This window comes from Rhamphochromis sp. 'chilingali' (genome assembly GCF_963969265.1).
Source record: "Rhamphochromis sp. 'chilingali' genome assembly, chromosome: 6".
Classification (NCBI taxonomy): Eukaryota; Metazoa; Chordata; class Actinopteri; order Cichliformes; family Cichlidae; genus Rhamphochromis; species Rhamphochromis sp. 'chilingali'.
The window spans coordinates 39,238,551-39,253,952 of record NC_137933.1 but is presented as its reverse complement, the minus strand read 5'-3'; the positions used below and the strand labels follow the sequence as shown (position 1 = coordinate 39,253,952).

At 38.5% G+C, this 15,402-nt stretch overlaps 1 protein-coding gene across 1 annotated transcript in view; it reads right to left on the bottom strand.

The window, feature by feature from the left end:
- LOC308397943 (neural-cadherin-like) overlaps positions 1-15,402 on the bottom strand; it is a 348,547-nt gene that overhangs the window by 166,559 nt on the left and 166,586 nt on the right. The window contains exons 14-16 of the mRNA XM_080884232.1: positions 11,868-11,995; positions 11,466-11,652; positions 6,961-7,104 (exon numbers count right to left, since the gene is read on the bottom strand). Coding sequence (XP_080740358.1) covers positions 6,961-7,104; positions 11,466-11,652; positions 11,868-11,995 — 459 coding nt within the window. The remainder of the gene's footprint in view (positions 1-6,960; positions 7,105-11,465; positions 11,653-11,867; positions 11,996-15,402) is intronic.

Genomic DNA, 15,402 nt, shown 5'->3' with positions numbered 1-15,402 from the left:
TTCCCCCTCATGAGGAAGAAACACTCCCATGATGAAATCTCGTAAACAGATTTAGGTCTCTATGACAATCACAGCATCTGGACCACACAAAAAACAAACAAAAACAAAAAACACACAAACACAGTGTCTGTCCTGACAGTCTGCAAAAAGCTTTACACTGTTAAATTGATAATTATAGAAACTTACTTAAAAACATCTCAAAATTCAGGAAACCAGGGAGTATTCCACATGTAACACAGGAGGGCCTTAACTAGAGTTTTAACCAAAGGGATGTCTATGCAGGCAGCATTTTGCCCATCGCACATCACTTTGTAGCTGATAGCTTGTTGTTAGCAGATGTGTCAGGCTCGGGTTGCCTTGGTAACCCTCTAATGTAATGACCATCTTGTCATATGTCTATCAGCCATACTCTTCTCTGTCACTGTTTGCTTTTAAGTTAAGAAAAGTGTACAAGGGGTTATTTCACCAGTCGCCACTAAGTGTTTTGGACTTTCTTTGGTTATTTACCACGTCGCTGATAATCTTATGTGAATATAAGATACAAAAGAAATTCGTTTATATCTTTATTTGCGGTGAAATATCTCAGTCCTCTTTGTGGATGTTCCATTTTTTACTTGTGTTTTCAGGGGTTTCACTGATTTATGGAGAGTTGTTTTGCTGTTCCTTAGAGGCATTTTTTCTTCTCTCTGATGCTCTTTTACTTTCTTCATAAGGGAATTCTCCAAATTGCCCCAATGGTGTTCTATTGGATTCAAATCAGGTAAAATGGCCTGACACTCGTCTTTGTGTTTTTTTGTGTGCTCCAAGTATTTCTCACTTTGTGGGAGCGTAAATCATTTTACTAGGTTAAATTATGAATAAGTTTCTTCCTAATAGGGGACAAAAACAAATCCATCTCATTTAAATGATTAAATCAAGGTTAATATGTGTTTTAAGGTTTAGGCTTGGATCAGGGAATAAGCAGTTAAGGTTAAGATAAGTCCAGAAAACATCCTCTGGAGTCACAGATTTGTGCGTCTGTCTCTCCTCGATTTGTGTTTTGTTGTCTGCATATTACAGTTTAAGTGAAATACAGCACCTAGGGAGATGGGAGTTTTAAAATTGGCACAGCTGGGAAAAACATTAATTTTCTCTCCATTTGTTTGTTTGTTTTAACCGCTGTATCACTCCCTCTGCTGTGTTTTTTCCCCCTTTAGGTCTCAGCGGTTTTCCAAATACTTAAGAGATTCAGACAAACTAAAAAAACAGAGAATGCGAGTGAACCGAAAGGATGCAATTACGTATATCCCCTAATGTCTCATTTAAAATGAAAACAGACAGATGGTACAAAACGATCTGGATTAGAGCATTCTCCTCTCCTCTTCCTTGACTTTCATCTCATTAATAAGCTGTGAATCCCATCTCGTCTTCAGAGGGTTCTCCTTTCCCTTTCATATTAACATTAGGGTGGTAGATGCAACAGCGATTGAGATGCAGACCTTGGCTTTATGCGTAATTGCATTTAGGGGAACGTTTGTTGATCAGCTTCTAATAGATTTTATTAAAAATGCTTTGCATTGATTAAATGAGGTAGAGAAAGAATTTTGGAAATAAGAACAAAAAGATTTTAGACTTGGAGCGCCGACGTATTCAGAATTCAACAAAAATAATATGTCGCTGTTAAAAACATTATTTCATTTTCATACAATTTTCCACAGCAGATTAAAAGTGCAGTACATATGTTTGTTAAAATCATTTTAGTTGCATATATAATACTACAAGTTATGTTAAGCAGTCCTGTTTAAACTTAACCATTTATGGTATAAATAACCCTACAATTGAAAGCAAAGTGTTCACGGTCACTTAAACATTAAATTACTCAAAATGTTATCATCTTATTATAATTCATTCACTTAATTTGTTAATTAAGGAAGTAAAAACAAAGAAGATCATGTAGAAATGTAGCTTTTCATTGTGTTGTACATAAGACTCCTATTTTATTTTTATCTTTTTGTTTTAGTGTACACTGAGGGCCATGGGAGCATTGCAATTTCAAATTCCTGTGTATGACTGTACATATGGTCTTTGACAATACAGCTGACTTTGACTTTTGACCTATTGGCAGTTCAAATGAATGCCTTTTTACAGTTTTTCACTGTCTAATACCATAGACTACCATAACTACTTCTATTTTTATTTTTATTGTTATGTAATCTTATGCTAGACAAATACAATAATCAAAACATAAAGTCAAATTTAAAGTATTTTCCATTTTGGGATTTGTTTTGAGATTTTTTTAATTGATATTTGATCTAACAAACCTTTCAAGTCATTGTAATGTAGACAAAATAGTATCAAAGTAAATATTCAATTATGCTGTATTGAACATTCAGCAACACGAGTCACCAGGTAAACAGCACTCAGCTTTCATGGAGAGAGAAAAACATCACCTTTGATGAAACTAGTGTTGGGGCTAAGTAACTGCTGGGGAGGTTCTCCTTAAACTACACCTTTTGATTCTCTTTGCTTTTGCACTGCAAACAGAAACTCTGCAGCTGGTAATGAAACGCCACCTTTTGTCATTCACCTTTATTTCTCTCTAATCCTGTTTCCTCCTCCTCTTCATTTCCCCAAGAATGGTAAGTGCTCTTGTTAACATGGCCAGTGTTTCAGTCAAGTTTAACACTATTTAATGGAAGTTGCTGCTGCTGCAGTCAAGTATTTGACCAGCCATCGTACACTGTATTACTTCCTCTTAGTCTGGGAAAGTACCTAAAAACTGCAATTACTAAAAGAGGCCTTAAAAACAGTTTAGGGACTATGATGTTTCAAGTTCTTGCAGTGGAGTTGGAAAAGGGGGTACTACTGCCAGTGGGCTTGTGTCACTAAGAACTTTTGTAGCTATTATTTCTTTTTGATTTGCTATTTAGTGAAATTAAACATTCTTAAAGATGTCAGACAATCAAAGGAGTCATTAACTAGAGTGTGCGCTAGAGGTTCAAAATTGCCATTTGAAACTATGCAAACATTTTACATCTTCAAACTGCACTTGTCTCTAGTGGTTTCAGCAATTATTTTACATGGACTGTTAATGACTGTGGCTAACTACTATATATTAGCTGTGTGATATGAACAGGCATCGTTCTGTCCTCATTACTGGCAGCAGTGTAGAAATCACTTCAACAATCTCCTTCTTTTCCTCCTTCATTAACTTAACATTCTGCACTCCTCACAAGGAAAGAAGAAAAATCAAGCATGCACACACATTACAGCTCCCTGTGGTGGTAACTTTATTCTGAACTCCAGCAGTCTGTTGCTCTGTGTGTGTGTGTGTGTGTGTGTGTGTGTGTGTGTGTGTGTGTGTGTGTGTGTGTGTGTGTGTGTGTGTGTGTGTGTGTGTGTGTGTGTGTGTGTGTGTGTGTATTAAGGCAAGCACTGATGAGCAGAAATTTAAAATTACTTCTCTAAGGCTTATTTTTACCGTTTTGGAAAAGAAAAAATTATTTAATGATAAATAAATCTAAATAGTGAATAGCTTTGGTTTTTAAAAAGGATTGTGAGCGACTTGCTTACAGGTTTAATTCACTGGACGTTTTATCGGCAAAAACACTACCACTGGTAAATACACGAACACCATTTCTGCGCTGAGTGAAACTGAAGTGGTCTGCATCATGATGGAAGCCCAAAGAGTCAGCCCCCCTTTTTAATGCAGCCCTGACAGTTAATTTTCCTCTCTTGTCTGTAACACAGGCACTGCTTCCGATTCCTGGGCGATCCCTAACTGGCACGTAATATGTTCCAGATGTGCACAATGTTTTTAAAAAAAAGCCTAGAAGTGAAAAGTGGAGCCTGTCAGTGTAGGCAGAAACATTTTATCAATTCAATTTGAATTACAGGTGCAATTATAAACGACAGTTAAGGCAGAAGACTGGCTACAACATCTGGATTGCGGTGAAAAAAAAAAAAATCACTGCACGCAAGTTCAGTTGCAGCAGTTGTGTTTCCTGTTTGAGTCAACAGTGGCAGATTGCTGGAAGCTTGCTGACAAATGAGCAGTGATCAGACTAACACAAATAAAACTGCAGGAAATGTGAGTCAATGTGTGGGTGTGGCTTATAAGTGTAAAGCTCTTTGTTGAATAACACTAGAAATAAATCTGTGCAAATTCCAGGCCAAATGAAACCAGACGCAGGTAAGTTTATATACTATATTCATAAACACCTCTTTCTACATTATCTTTTGAAGGTTTCCTTTCTAATTTTTGGAATCTTCTTTGTCATTCAATAGATCTTAAAAAGGAAGAAAGTTAAATTTATTATATAGCTGCTACAAGCTATAAAGAGCTTCTAGCATCTGTGTTTCTATTTCTTTTTCTCAGACGGATGATATTTTTCTGCCTTTCAAAAAGTTCAAAATAACTATTTTTTGTTTAAAAGTAACATGAACAGGGGCATATTTGTAAATCCGGTTTTAAAGTTTTATTACAGAAAACAGATATCAAAACTGAATACACTGAGTTATAAAATAGGGCTTTATGCAAGTTACATGAGACGTATTTTTAAAAGTACTATGCTCTTCTTGGTTTAACCGGTCACACTGTAGCAAGTCAGCCAGCTTGCTTTTATTGTCTTGTTGGTTATGTTATATCCATGTTTCTAATGTATTTACTAAGTTTTGTCACTTATTAATACATTAGTAAAAACTGAATTAAATAAAGTGTAAAGAACTGAAACCCTACATATGGACACAAAAGAAAAGTCAATGTTAATCTCATCATATGGAAATAAATCAATACAATTGGCCTGTGGTGGCTGAAAATCCATGTTGTTTGCAAAAACTGCATTTATTACTCTAATGAGGACCTATTATACACAGCTCTCTCTGTTCTTCAGGACATAATAAAAATAATCTACTTCTTTGCAGGTCTGAAAATTAGGTAAATACAACTTCAGAAGAACAGCACAACCCTATCATATTGGGGCAGCTGTAGTTTGGGAAGCAGAGCAAGTTATCTACTAAAGGGAAGGTTGTTGGATTCGATCGTTGCCCGTTCCGGTCTGCATGCCAAAGTACACATAATGCACAGTACCATGTTTGCAGTCACAGCATATCAGCATAAACATCTCACACCAACAAGAACATCAAGAACAGCGGTCGAGGGGTGATGATTTGGGTTTGTGTTGCAGCCAGAGACCTGGGCACCTTGCAGTCATTGAGTTGAGCATGAACTCATCTGTATACCAAAGTCTTCTAGAGTCAAATGTTAGGCCACCTGGCCGACAGCTGAAGCTTGGCCCGAGTTGGCTCATGCCATGGGCCAATAATCCCAAAAACCAGCAAATCCTAACTGGATGGCTGAAAAAGTAATGAATCAAGGTGCTGCAAAGGCCCAGTCCAGACATCAACCCGACTGAAATGCTGTGGTGACACAGAAGATGATTACTTCTAAGTTATTGCTACTAAAAGTGTTTCGAACAAGCTGTTATATCAAGAGATGTACTCAGTTTTTCACACACTACTTCTGCATTTGGGCTTAGTTTTTATTAATTCAATTCAGTTTTATTTATATAGCACCAAAGTGCATCAAAGCACTTTATACTGTATGGTACAGACCCTACAATAATACAGAGAAAATCCAAATAATTGGACAACACATGGAGCAAACACATGGAGAGAGACAGACCAGGGAAGACTAGATCATTTCTATTTCCCCCCCGATATGAAACCTGAAGTGAAAGCAGGTGTACTACTACTTTTTACCATGACTACAGTTTACTTCAGAACTAAGGAGTTGTGATATGTAAACCTATTCTAGTCCAAGAATCCAGGAATAAAAATATGGAGCTAGAAATGAACATAATTAGGTCCCCTTTGACCTTATGATGATGAACATGTATCAGTTTTCAACTTTTCATGTTCAAAAGTCAAATGAAACAGTGTTAAATAAATATAGAGGGAATCTTTCCGGTATTACATACAAGCTCTTTTTATTAATTTTTTAAACTCCAGTTCAGTTTCTTTATCTCAAAGGCATTAATTCACTCTGCTTTGATAGCCAAAAAAGAGCTACTGTTTCCCACACGCCTCTCTCTGCCCAAGTAAGTCCAAACGTGACTCGTAGACTCTCTTTCAGCTCGGTTTCAGTCACCCACCACTGTAAATAGCTTTGGCTGCTTATAGTGAGCATTTAATATTTTATTTTATTTACAATCTGTAGATTTTGTTCCTTGCTGTCGCTACCACTTCAGGAAACATGCATTAAATATTAGCTGTTAGAGATGTGTGTTCTTCCTGAGTGCAATTATGGTCTTGTCTTTTCTGTCATGAGCTGACATTTGCCTCTGGCCATGACAGCTGAGTTTCTTGGCGTGTTCCCCCACAAAGATAAATTTTTTCATTTTGGGACTTTGGAAAGCTCTTATATCCTAACATGGCTCCATAATTAGTGGTTTTAATTAGGGAAGTTCAGTGAAAGGATGAACCAGTCTTTAAGATGTCTGGAATTAAAAGTACCTGGTACATCAACTCAGGACCACCTTCTCAAATGAAAACAGTGTTTATTTTAGAATAAAACCCATTTGCCACTGATGACTTTTAAAAAATGACAACATTAATAGCAGGAATTTAAAGGCTGTAGTAAGAATAAGAATCCTTGACTACAGTAAAGATGTTTTTTTTTTGAAACCATTGAAAGGTTTTATTAAAAGAGTTCAGTTTTCTGTTTCAACCTCTCGTATTGCAGTTTTTTTTTATTACATGTTTTACACTGCAAACCTTTCCTCAAAGTAATAGGGGGTTAGACAAAAGCAGTGAAGGGTGAAAGTTTTTCTTTGGTGAAGGGAAAGCAAAACACTTCAGCAATGAGCTGGAGAAAATGTGCTCAATATTGAACATACAGTGCCATCGCCATCATCACTCCTACATATCCCAAAATTCCGAAATGCACAAGTACATACAGAATCCTTTATCCGTGCCACCCACCTTCGTCCCCGTCGTTGGCGCTGACTGTGAGAATGGCAAAGCCCACATCAGCGTCCTCATCCACATCGACCTCATAGGAGGCCTGTGCAAACTCCGGCTTGTTATCGTTGACGTCGCTAATAAAAATGCGTACGTATGCTGTGTCTGGAAAAAAAAGTAAGACAGAGACACTATTATTAAGATGAGGCTGTTCTTATTCCATCACCTTTTTAAAAGGAAACTATCATTTGCAGTGATGCAGATAAAAAGGTAGACTTTTCTTCATGCATTCACAATATATATAATTGTTGTCTTTCCGGTGCTTTTATATCTGCCATCTGTCTCCACATTTTCACTCTGTGTTACTGGTAAATTCAGCTGGTTCTGCTTCTTTACAGCATGCAACCACAGGCTGAAGCAGAGTATGAAGCACCCTGGGGGGATCAGTGTAACGCTCAGCAGTTGAGCAACCCAACACACCATATTTCCTTTGATATCTGTATCAAAACGAGCATAATTTGCAATACAGCTTTAAGATGAGATAAAATATTTAAACCAGGGTGGAAGAGTTGGTATACAGTTCGCGGCACAAATAGCAAGCTAATGCAGCCCTTGGAGCTATAACAAAGCAAGTCACAGATGCCAGAGCTTTTCAAGTGTCGGAGTCTGTCGGAGAGAAAAAGGTAAGAAGAGGCGAAACATGAATACAGGAAGTGGAAAAGCAGATGTAGCAGTCATCCCCTTATCCTCCCTCTCATCTGTTAATGATGCCCACTCATCCATGTTTTCACACTTTCGTGCCATGCATGTGTTAAAACTATGAACCCAAATCCACCCCAACACGAGTTGCGAGTAGCAGCTTTGTGCCTCTGAAAACAGTGTTAATCAGAATTATCCTTTCTGACTAATTGACTGTCTGTTGTCTCTAGTTTGCAACATCTCTTGGTGTTGCAAAGCAATTTATGTGTGCTGGGATGATGTTGCTACCCGATATGCTGACCTTGCTTACCTGAAATGCTAAAAGTCTTCACTGGTATAAAAGTGATAAAACTCTTTTACAAAACATAACATTACATAGCATCCCACTTGTTAGCCAATGACAGCTGGACAGACTCCAGACCAGCAGAGACCCTGAATGGAACAAGTGGAAGAAGACGGATGGATGGATGGATGATGTACTACTACACCAAAGCCACAATTTAGAGGGGGAAGCAATATAAGCTCCTTTTTCTATCTTATATAAAGCTTATTCCGAACATCCACCAATCTAATCATTCAAAGCTGCTTTTTGCTCTAAGCCATAGATTGTACTTGTGACTATGGCTGAATTTCTCTGAGGACCAGAGGAAGCACTGTAATTCCTTGTAATTCCAGTTGAGATGAGTTACACTGAGTCCACATTAAGGCTTGTTAATGCTCTTGTCTTTTCAGCAGTCATAAATTGACTTTTTTGACTACTGAATGTATAAAAATGCATATTCTACTTGAGCACTCAAAGAACTTTATACAACTTGCCTCTTTCACCCATTCATTTAAGCTCTTTTTTTTTTTTTTTACCTATGCTCTACCTAAGTGCTTTCTATCCAATACGCACACTCTGATGGCTGCATCAGACAGCAAACTGGAGTTCAGTGTCTCACCCAAGAATACTTTGGCATGCAGACTGGAACAGCCAGGGACTGAACTGCCAAAGGACAGGATAAGCAATGTATGGGCCTGAAACTCAAAGCTACCTGTTCCCTAAAACATAGCCTGCTTTTAATCTAATTGAGATCTAAAATTATGAAATGAACATCATGCTGTCTTCAGTTGCACTTAAAACTCATAATAAAGGCAATAAAATCATCAGTAAAATGTTTACTGAGGTCAGAGATCAAGTTAGCTAAAGGCACTTCCACACTTTTCTAGATCCTGACTATAAGACCTTTTTCCTTCCCAAAATATGATTGTACAAGAGCCTACACTATTTATTTATTTATTCGGGACCAAATACTTTTCTCAAGTCTATATTTTCTGTGAGAATGAACCTTTATCCGTTAAATAATGTCCAATATGATCACTAATGTGACACTTTTCATTTAAACCAGGTGTGTCCAACTCCAGGCCTCAAGGGCCGGTGTCCTGCAGGTTTTAGATCTCACCCTGGGTCAACACACCTGAAGCAAATGATTAGTTTCAGGCCTCTGGAGAACTTCAAGACATGTTGAGAAGGTAATTTAGCCATTTATAATTTTGTGTTGGATTAAGGACACATCTAAAACCTGCAGGACACCGGCCCTCAAGGCCTGGAGTGGGACACCCCTGGTTTAAACCATCTTTGCTACTGAGAAATGTATCTTTCATTTTGCATATGTCTATCCAAATAAAAATCTGCCTTGCTGGCAGTTACAAGTAAAGCGTTACTGTAATCCAAAGCGTGGATGTACTTACATTAATTTAAGTTTTAGACCATAAAAAGTGACCAAAACATTAGCATCCGCTGTACAGCCTGCATGGGAAGAAAACTTCTTTCTACAGTGAAAATTTAAACTTCAAATCCGAGCAAGTACAGAGCACGCTGCCACGGGAATGTGAAATTCACAGAGAAACCCCCGGATCCCCCCACTGACAGACCGCTGCTGCACTCGGCAAAGCTCCACCTGCCCCACTCCTGCTAAACAAGTGAAAATAAATTTAAGAGCAACAGGACTTAGTGCCGCTGAGTCTTTGATTTTATTTATTTTTTGCTGTGTTTTACTTGCATCTATTTGAAAGAGTGTAAACACGAAACATTATTTTATTTTATATGCTGAAATATGCAGAAAATAGGATTAAAAGTTATAGAATTTCTTCAAGTCAAAGACTGTTGCATATGATGCAATTTTTGCTTAATGCAATGTGAAAAAAATAAAAGATTAAAACTCATAAAACAATTTCTAAAAAGAGGCTTTCCATTTGATTCAATTTTATATGATGAAAAAATAGAATTGGGCTGAAAGGTCTGTTGCTTTATTACGCATTCAGGTTGTGTATAATGATTTTAAAAAGTAACTAAGTAACTAATTGCTTTTGAAAATAAGTAATCAGTAAAGTAACAGGATTACTTTTTTAGAGAAAAAGTAAGTAGACTAACACTCATGGCGCCTCCAGAATTTTGATGGCGAGAAGTGCTTCCACTGTCAGTCGCATGTTTTTTTTCCCAGAAGAAAATCATGTGGAACCAGAGCTCCTCCCACTTTAAGTCTCTGTTACATTCACTTGTGGGTGTTTGCATCAGTGATAAGTATCTGTTAATTTGCCTGTCATCCATCCTCCTTCATGCCACCTCATTTATTATTAATATGACAGAAACAAATAAATAACTCTGGCAGCTTTCCTGCCGCCTCTCCTCTTCTTAATATTTAACTTCTGTTTACGTTGCCACAAATGTCAGTGAGTCAGACCGAGAGAGAGGGTCTGTTAATAATCTATGATCATATTTATTAAAAATACATCCTGGTGTGTTTTTGCTGTTTTTCAACACCTCTCTCCATCCACCCATCTGTCTCAACATCTGTTTGTTTCTTCGCGTCTATATTCAGCCAGCGCATGTATGCATTTCATCTGGCAGCAAATGAGAGAGAAATAGAGAGATGGAGGGAGACGGGGTGCAAGAGAGAAAGATGGAAAGAGAAAGGTGGCCTTTGGTCCTTTCGAAGAGAGAGATGAGCAGATGTGGGAAAGCGACAGAAAGGAAAACAGAGATTACTGCTGCCTTCAATGAAGATTTGGAGCTTCAGACTGAAGAGTACGGAGCAGCTATCTGCAGCCGTCTCCTCCTCTGTGCTCGCTCTATTTTGCAGTCACTATATGAGGAGCCACCATCGCTACACAAACGCAAAGTAGATTACGACTCATATCCATTACATCGATAGGTTTGCATTTCTACAATCTGAGCTCACGCAGGTTATATAAAAGTCATTAGCATAAATAGGTTCTGACTAAACACTTTTCCTGGTGTAATGTTGTTTCACCTGCTCTTCATTCAGTGCAACAAACATTTCTTAGCAGTATTACAGTCAATGCTAACAGTACAGGTGGGACTAAACAGACCCCGAATGATGTGATATTGTCACTTCAGTACAATATTATTGTGATTCTTAACATTTTGCAATATGTTGAGTATTGCAATACCATAGATTGCGATTGATCACCTCTTTTCAACTGCAAATTATGTCCTCAAAGATAAACTTTGTTAATATCCATTTTATCCAATAAAAAAAAATGCACATTTTCTTTCTCCAAAATGAAATTGTCACACATACTAACAATTTAACTAAAACCTGCAAAATATTACATTCAAATGATTTTCTCCGTTGTGCATATCATAACTAGACTAGTGGACAGCTGAAGGAATTAAACCTAGGTCCTACCTGGCAGCTTTATATAATTGTTGTTATTAAGAGTCAGGCTCAGTACTGAAGAAACTTAGCAAAAACACAACAGGAATCACAACTTAGTTATAGATCCAGTTACAAGATGTTCTGTGTAGTGTTGGTCTTATTTACCAGAGTTGGGCTGCCCATGCTTGCCGGGCCGCGCTGACTCCCATCCATCTACAGACTGAACCTCCAACAGGTACGAGCTTTTGGTCTCACGGTCAAATACGGCCTGAGTGTAGATGAACCCCAGCTCTGGGTCGATACGGAAATACTGATGGTCCCCACTGCGATCCTCCAGCAGGGAGTAAGAGATCTGGGAGGTGGGGGCAGACACAATTATACAGAAGGCCAGATGCTAAAACTGAGTTAATTAGTGCAAATTTGCACAGCAAGGAAGAAGACCTCTTGAATAATGAAAAGCAGAATGAAAATAATACAGAGCAGAAATTCAAAAACATTCATTTCAACCAAGGATGCATCATTACTCTTTACAATGATTTGTGTGTAAACGTGTGGATTTGTTCTCACCTTGCCATTGGGGCCCAAATCCAGGTCATTAGCTGAAACCTGGAAAACCAAAGCTCCCGACTCTGCTCCTTCAGTGACCGAGGCCTCGTAGATGGATGAAGTAAAAAAAGGGACGTTGTCATTTACATCTGGAGAGGGAAGAAATACAGATAGTGCTCAGAGTTAAATAAAAATGCTTCTCCATTTGAGATCTACTGGATTTAACAGAAATGTCACAGATAAGCGATGGGCTTTCTGAAGGGGACAAGCTAGTCTTACTTTTCACACTGATTATCACTGCTGCTTCAGAGGAAGAAAGAAGGTGTAACCAGGGCTGCACATAAGTGTTCCACAGGTGCGCGTTCGCTGTCAAAATAAAAGACGCGCACCAGATAAGAAGTTGCAACACGCATTTGCGTACGTAAGATTTTCTGGAGGAGGACGGACATTTGCTCAGAACTCTTAAAGATGTCGAAGAAGCAAGCTCTGTAAGCAATTACTTTGGTGTTCCCCCACCGCCAAAGAAACGTCAGAAGGAGTTCAAACCGCAAAAGAAGCGCATATTCTCTGAATTTCCGGGAATATGCTCTTCTTTTGCGGTGGAGGAACACCAAAGTAATTGCTTACAGATGTCGAAGATGCTTCTTCGACATCTTTAAGAGTTCTGAGCAAATGTCCGTCCTCCTCCAGAAAATCTTATGTACGCAAATGCGCGTTGCAACGTCTTATCTGGTGCTCGTCTTTTATTTTGACAGCGAACGCGCACTTGCGGACCACTTATGTGCAGCCCTGGGTATAACAATATCTATATATAGCATAAAAGTCACAGAAGTTTAAAACAAAACAAAAAAATCTTGGTTCAAACAAGATGAACTGCTACAGCAGCACTCAGTGTAAGATAAACTATGTTTATTATGTACAGCAAGTCATGCAAAGCTACTTGAGTCTAAAAAAAGGAAATGTAGAGCTGGAAATGAGCACAACAGACCTCTGACATCCTCACCTGCTTACAATAACTTAAGCTCCTTTTTCTCCTTCAAAAACAACTAAAGAAACAACAGTAATTTTATTCTAATTATATTTATTCAACTGGTGATTCACTGGCAAAAATACTTTTCGTTTCATGTCTGTGAAGGTTCTCAGTCATCCAGGTCATCGTAGTCAAAGGAGCTTGCAAAGAAAAGCGTCTGGACTTCTTTAAGTTGCTTAAATACGTTTCACCTCTCATCCGAGAAGCTTCTTCAGTTCTAAGGTCAAATGGTGGAGAGTCCCAGATTTAAACCTAGTGGGAGTTTCCCCCCACAGAGGGACAAAAGGACCCCCTGATGATCCTCCTGATCCCGCCTGAGCCAAGGTGTGAAACTGGGTGTGGGTCCCAATCAGCCAGAGTTTCGGGTGTGTTCATTGTGAAACCTGGCCCCACCTCATCATGCGAATTCCTGAGGTCACATGGCCCAGGATGTGAGTGGGCGTTAAGGCGTCTGGGGAGGGATCTCAAAACTGGATTATAGATGGCAGAGAGTTGGTGTCGTAAACCCCCGCCTCTGTTCAAAGATGGTCGCTCACAGTGGACATAGATGGCTTCTTTCACTACTTTTCGTTTCCTACTTTCCACATGTTAGCGTTTGACTGCAGTTTGGCAGCAGTGTTTCTGGGCAGCACCAAATGCACAGAGCATATTCTTCCTCTCCTGGTTGCTTTACATTTATTTGTACAATTAAGATCTTTTAAACCTACACTTATATGCTTCTTTTTTTAATAAAACAAAAAACCCCAGATGTTCAGAAATACTCTATAAATTTTGATCACTTGTAAATGGAATTTGTGTTAGAACCACTTTAGCTCCAGCACAATAAAGCAGCCTTCGTGTCAGTGTCAGGTCACATGGAGCCACATGCAACAAACTTTCAAACAATCTGTTTGCAATTAGAACTTCATTTTATTTTGCTCTGTAATTAGCTTGATTTTTTTTCCACAATTCGCATTGCTATTAACAGGCTGCTGCAAAGCACTGCTGCTGTAGACAAAAGTGAAGAGAAAAAGGTCACTTTGTTTTTAAACATCTGTAAAAATAAATAAATAAAATAAAACACATTTTAATCATTGTGACAAATCTAAAATAAGTGCATCTGTGATAACTTCTATCAGAGTATTAGAAACCCCTGTGCAGTGCTGTTTGGTTTGTTACCTGAAGCATCTCACCAAAGTGGCTCTTTTCCACTTCATAATGCAAACATAATATAAAGTCATGAAAACTGAAAAAACCCAAAAACCAGTCAGATGAGGATTTGGTTTGACTGCCCTTTGGTGCCAAGTGTTTTCTTACAAAGGACCATCTGGAAAATGGAAAAGGGCAAGCAATATCTGACAGGTGACTAGATGAAGACTAACTTCAACCTACTGGATCAATGAAACACAAAACACAGAAAGCACTGAAAAGGAAAAACAAGCTGCAGTCTGAGGGGCTTTGAAAGTAAGCAAATTACGAGTCAAGTATGCCAATTTACCCAAACCATCTGTGGTTTCTCTGTAAGCTCACTGTAAGCTCACAGCTTAAAGACTGGCAAATCTCACATGATTATGATGCCATAAAATCTTCTAAAAAACAAAAATGAAACAACTGGTTTGCAAAGTAACTGCTTTCAACCAATTCTCATCATCATAAGGGATGAGTATCAGCACAGTGGGACATAAAGTGGCGAAATCATGCTAGTCTTTATATTTACTGTAACAGCAACCAATTATGTCTTTGCACAGTTTTCGATATCGCAACTATTTTTCCCCAGTTTGGGACAAAATGAGGATCAAAGCGTGCATTAGAGCGCTCAATACTGGACAAAAAAACTGGGCTTTTTTTTCACATCACTTACCTTGAACCATAACAAAAAGAAAGACAGAAAGTTATAAGCCAAAAGTTGAAACGCAGGCAGTACCAAGAACCAGTGAGGAGGACGAGAGCTTACGTTTTCCTCAACAGCGGAAGCCAGATTTTAACACAGCTGATTTAAGACCAAAAGCATTACAGAAATGACTTGAACAGAGCCACGCATTAAATCTAATGCTGCTTCATATACCTTTTTTCTTTCTCCTTTCTTCTCAGCAAATGTCTTAATCTATGAATTAAAAATGGGGCCTTAAATCCATTAGACCTCCCTCACTTCCTCAGACTGACTGCCTCTGGAGAAGTCGAAGAGCTTTCTTATTAAGACAGATAAGGGGAAGGAGGGGTGAGCGAAAAGAGAAGAGGAAAGTCGGGAAAAAGAAAGAGAGGGTCTGTGAGAATTAATTATTTCTTACTGGATTAAGACCAGTTCGAAATGGAGTATGTGTATGTGTGCATATGTGTGTGTGTGTGTTCATGCATGCATGTTACAAGGGAATTCATAGCTCGTGTCTGGTCAGCAGGGCATTACTATTAACTGCAACAGACCAAACTAATAATGGTAGAATAAAAATGATAGAGAAGAGTGACCTTTCATTGGAAAATGTGAGCTTTGAGTGACAGGGTGAGATCTGCAGTGGCAGCGAGGCACTGGGGTTAAGCATATATATGTAT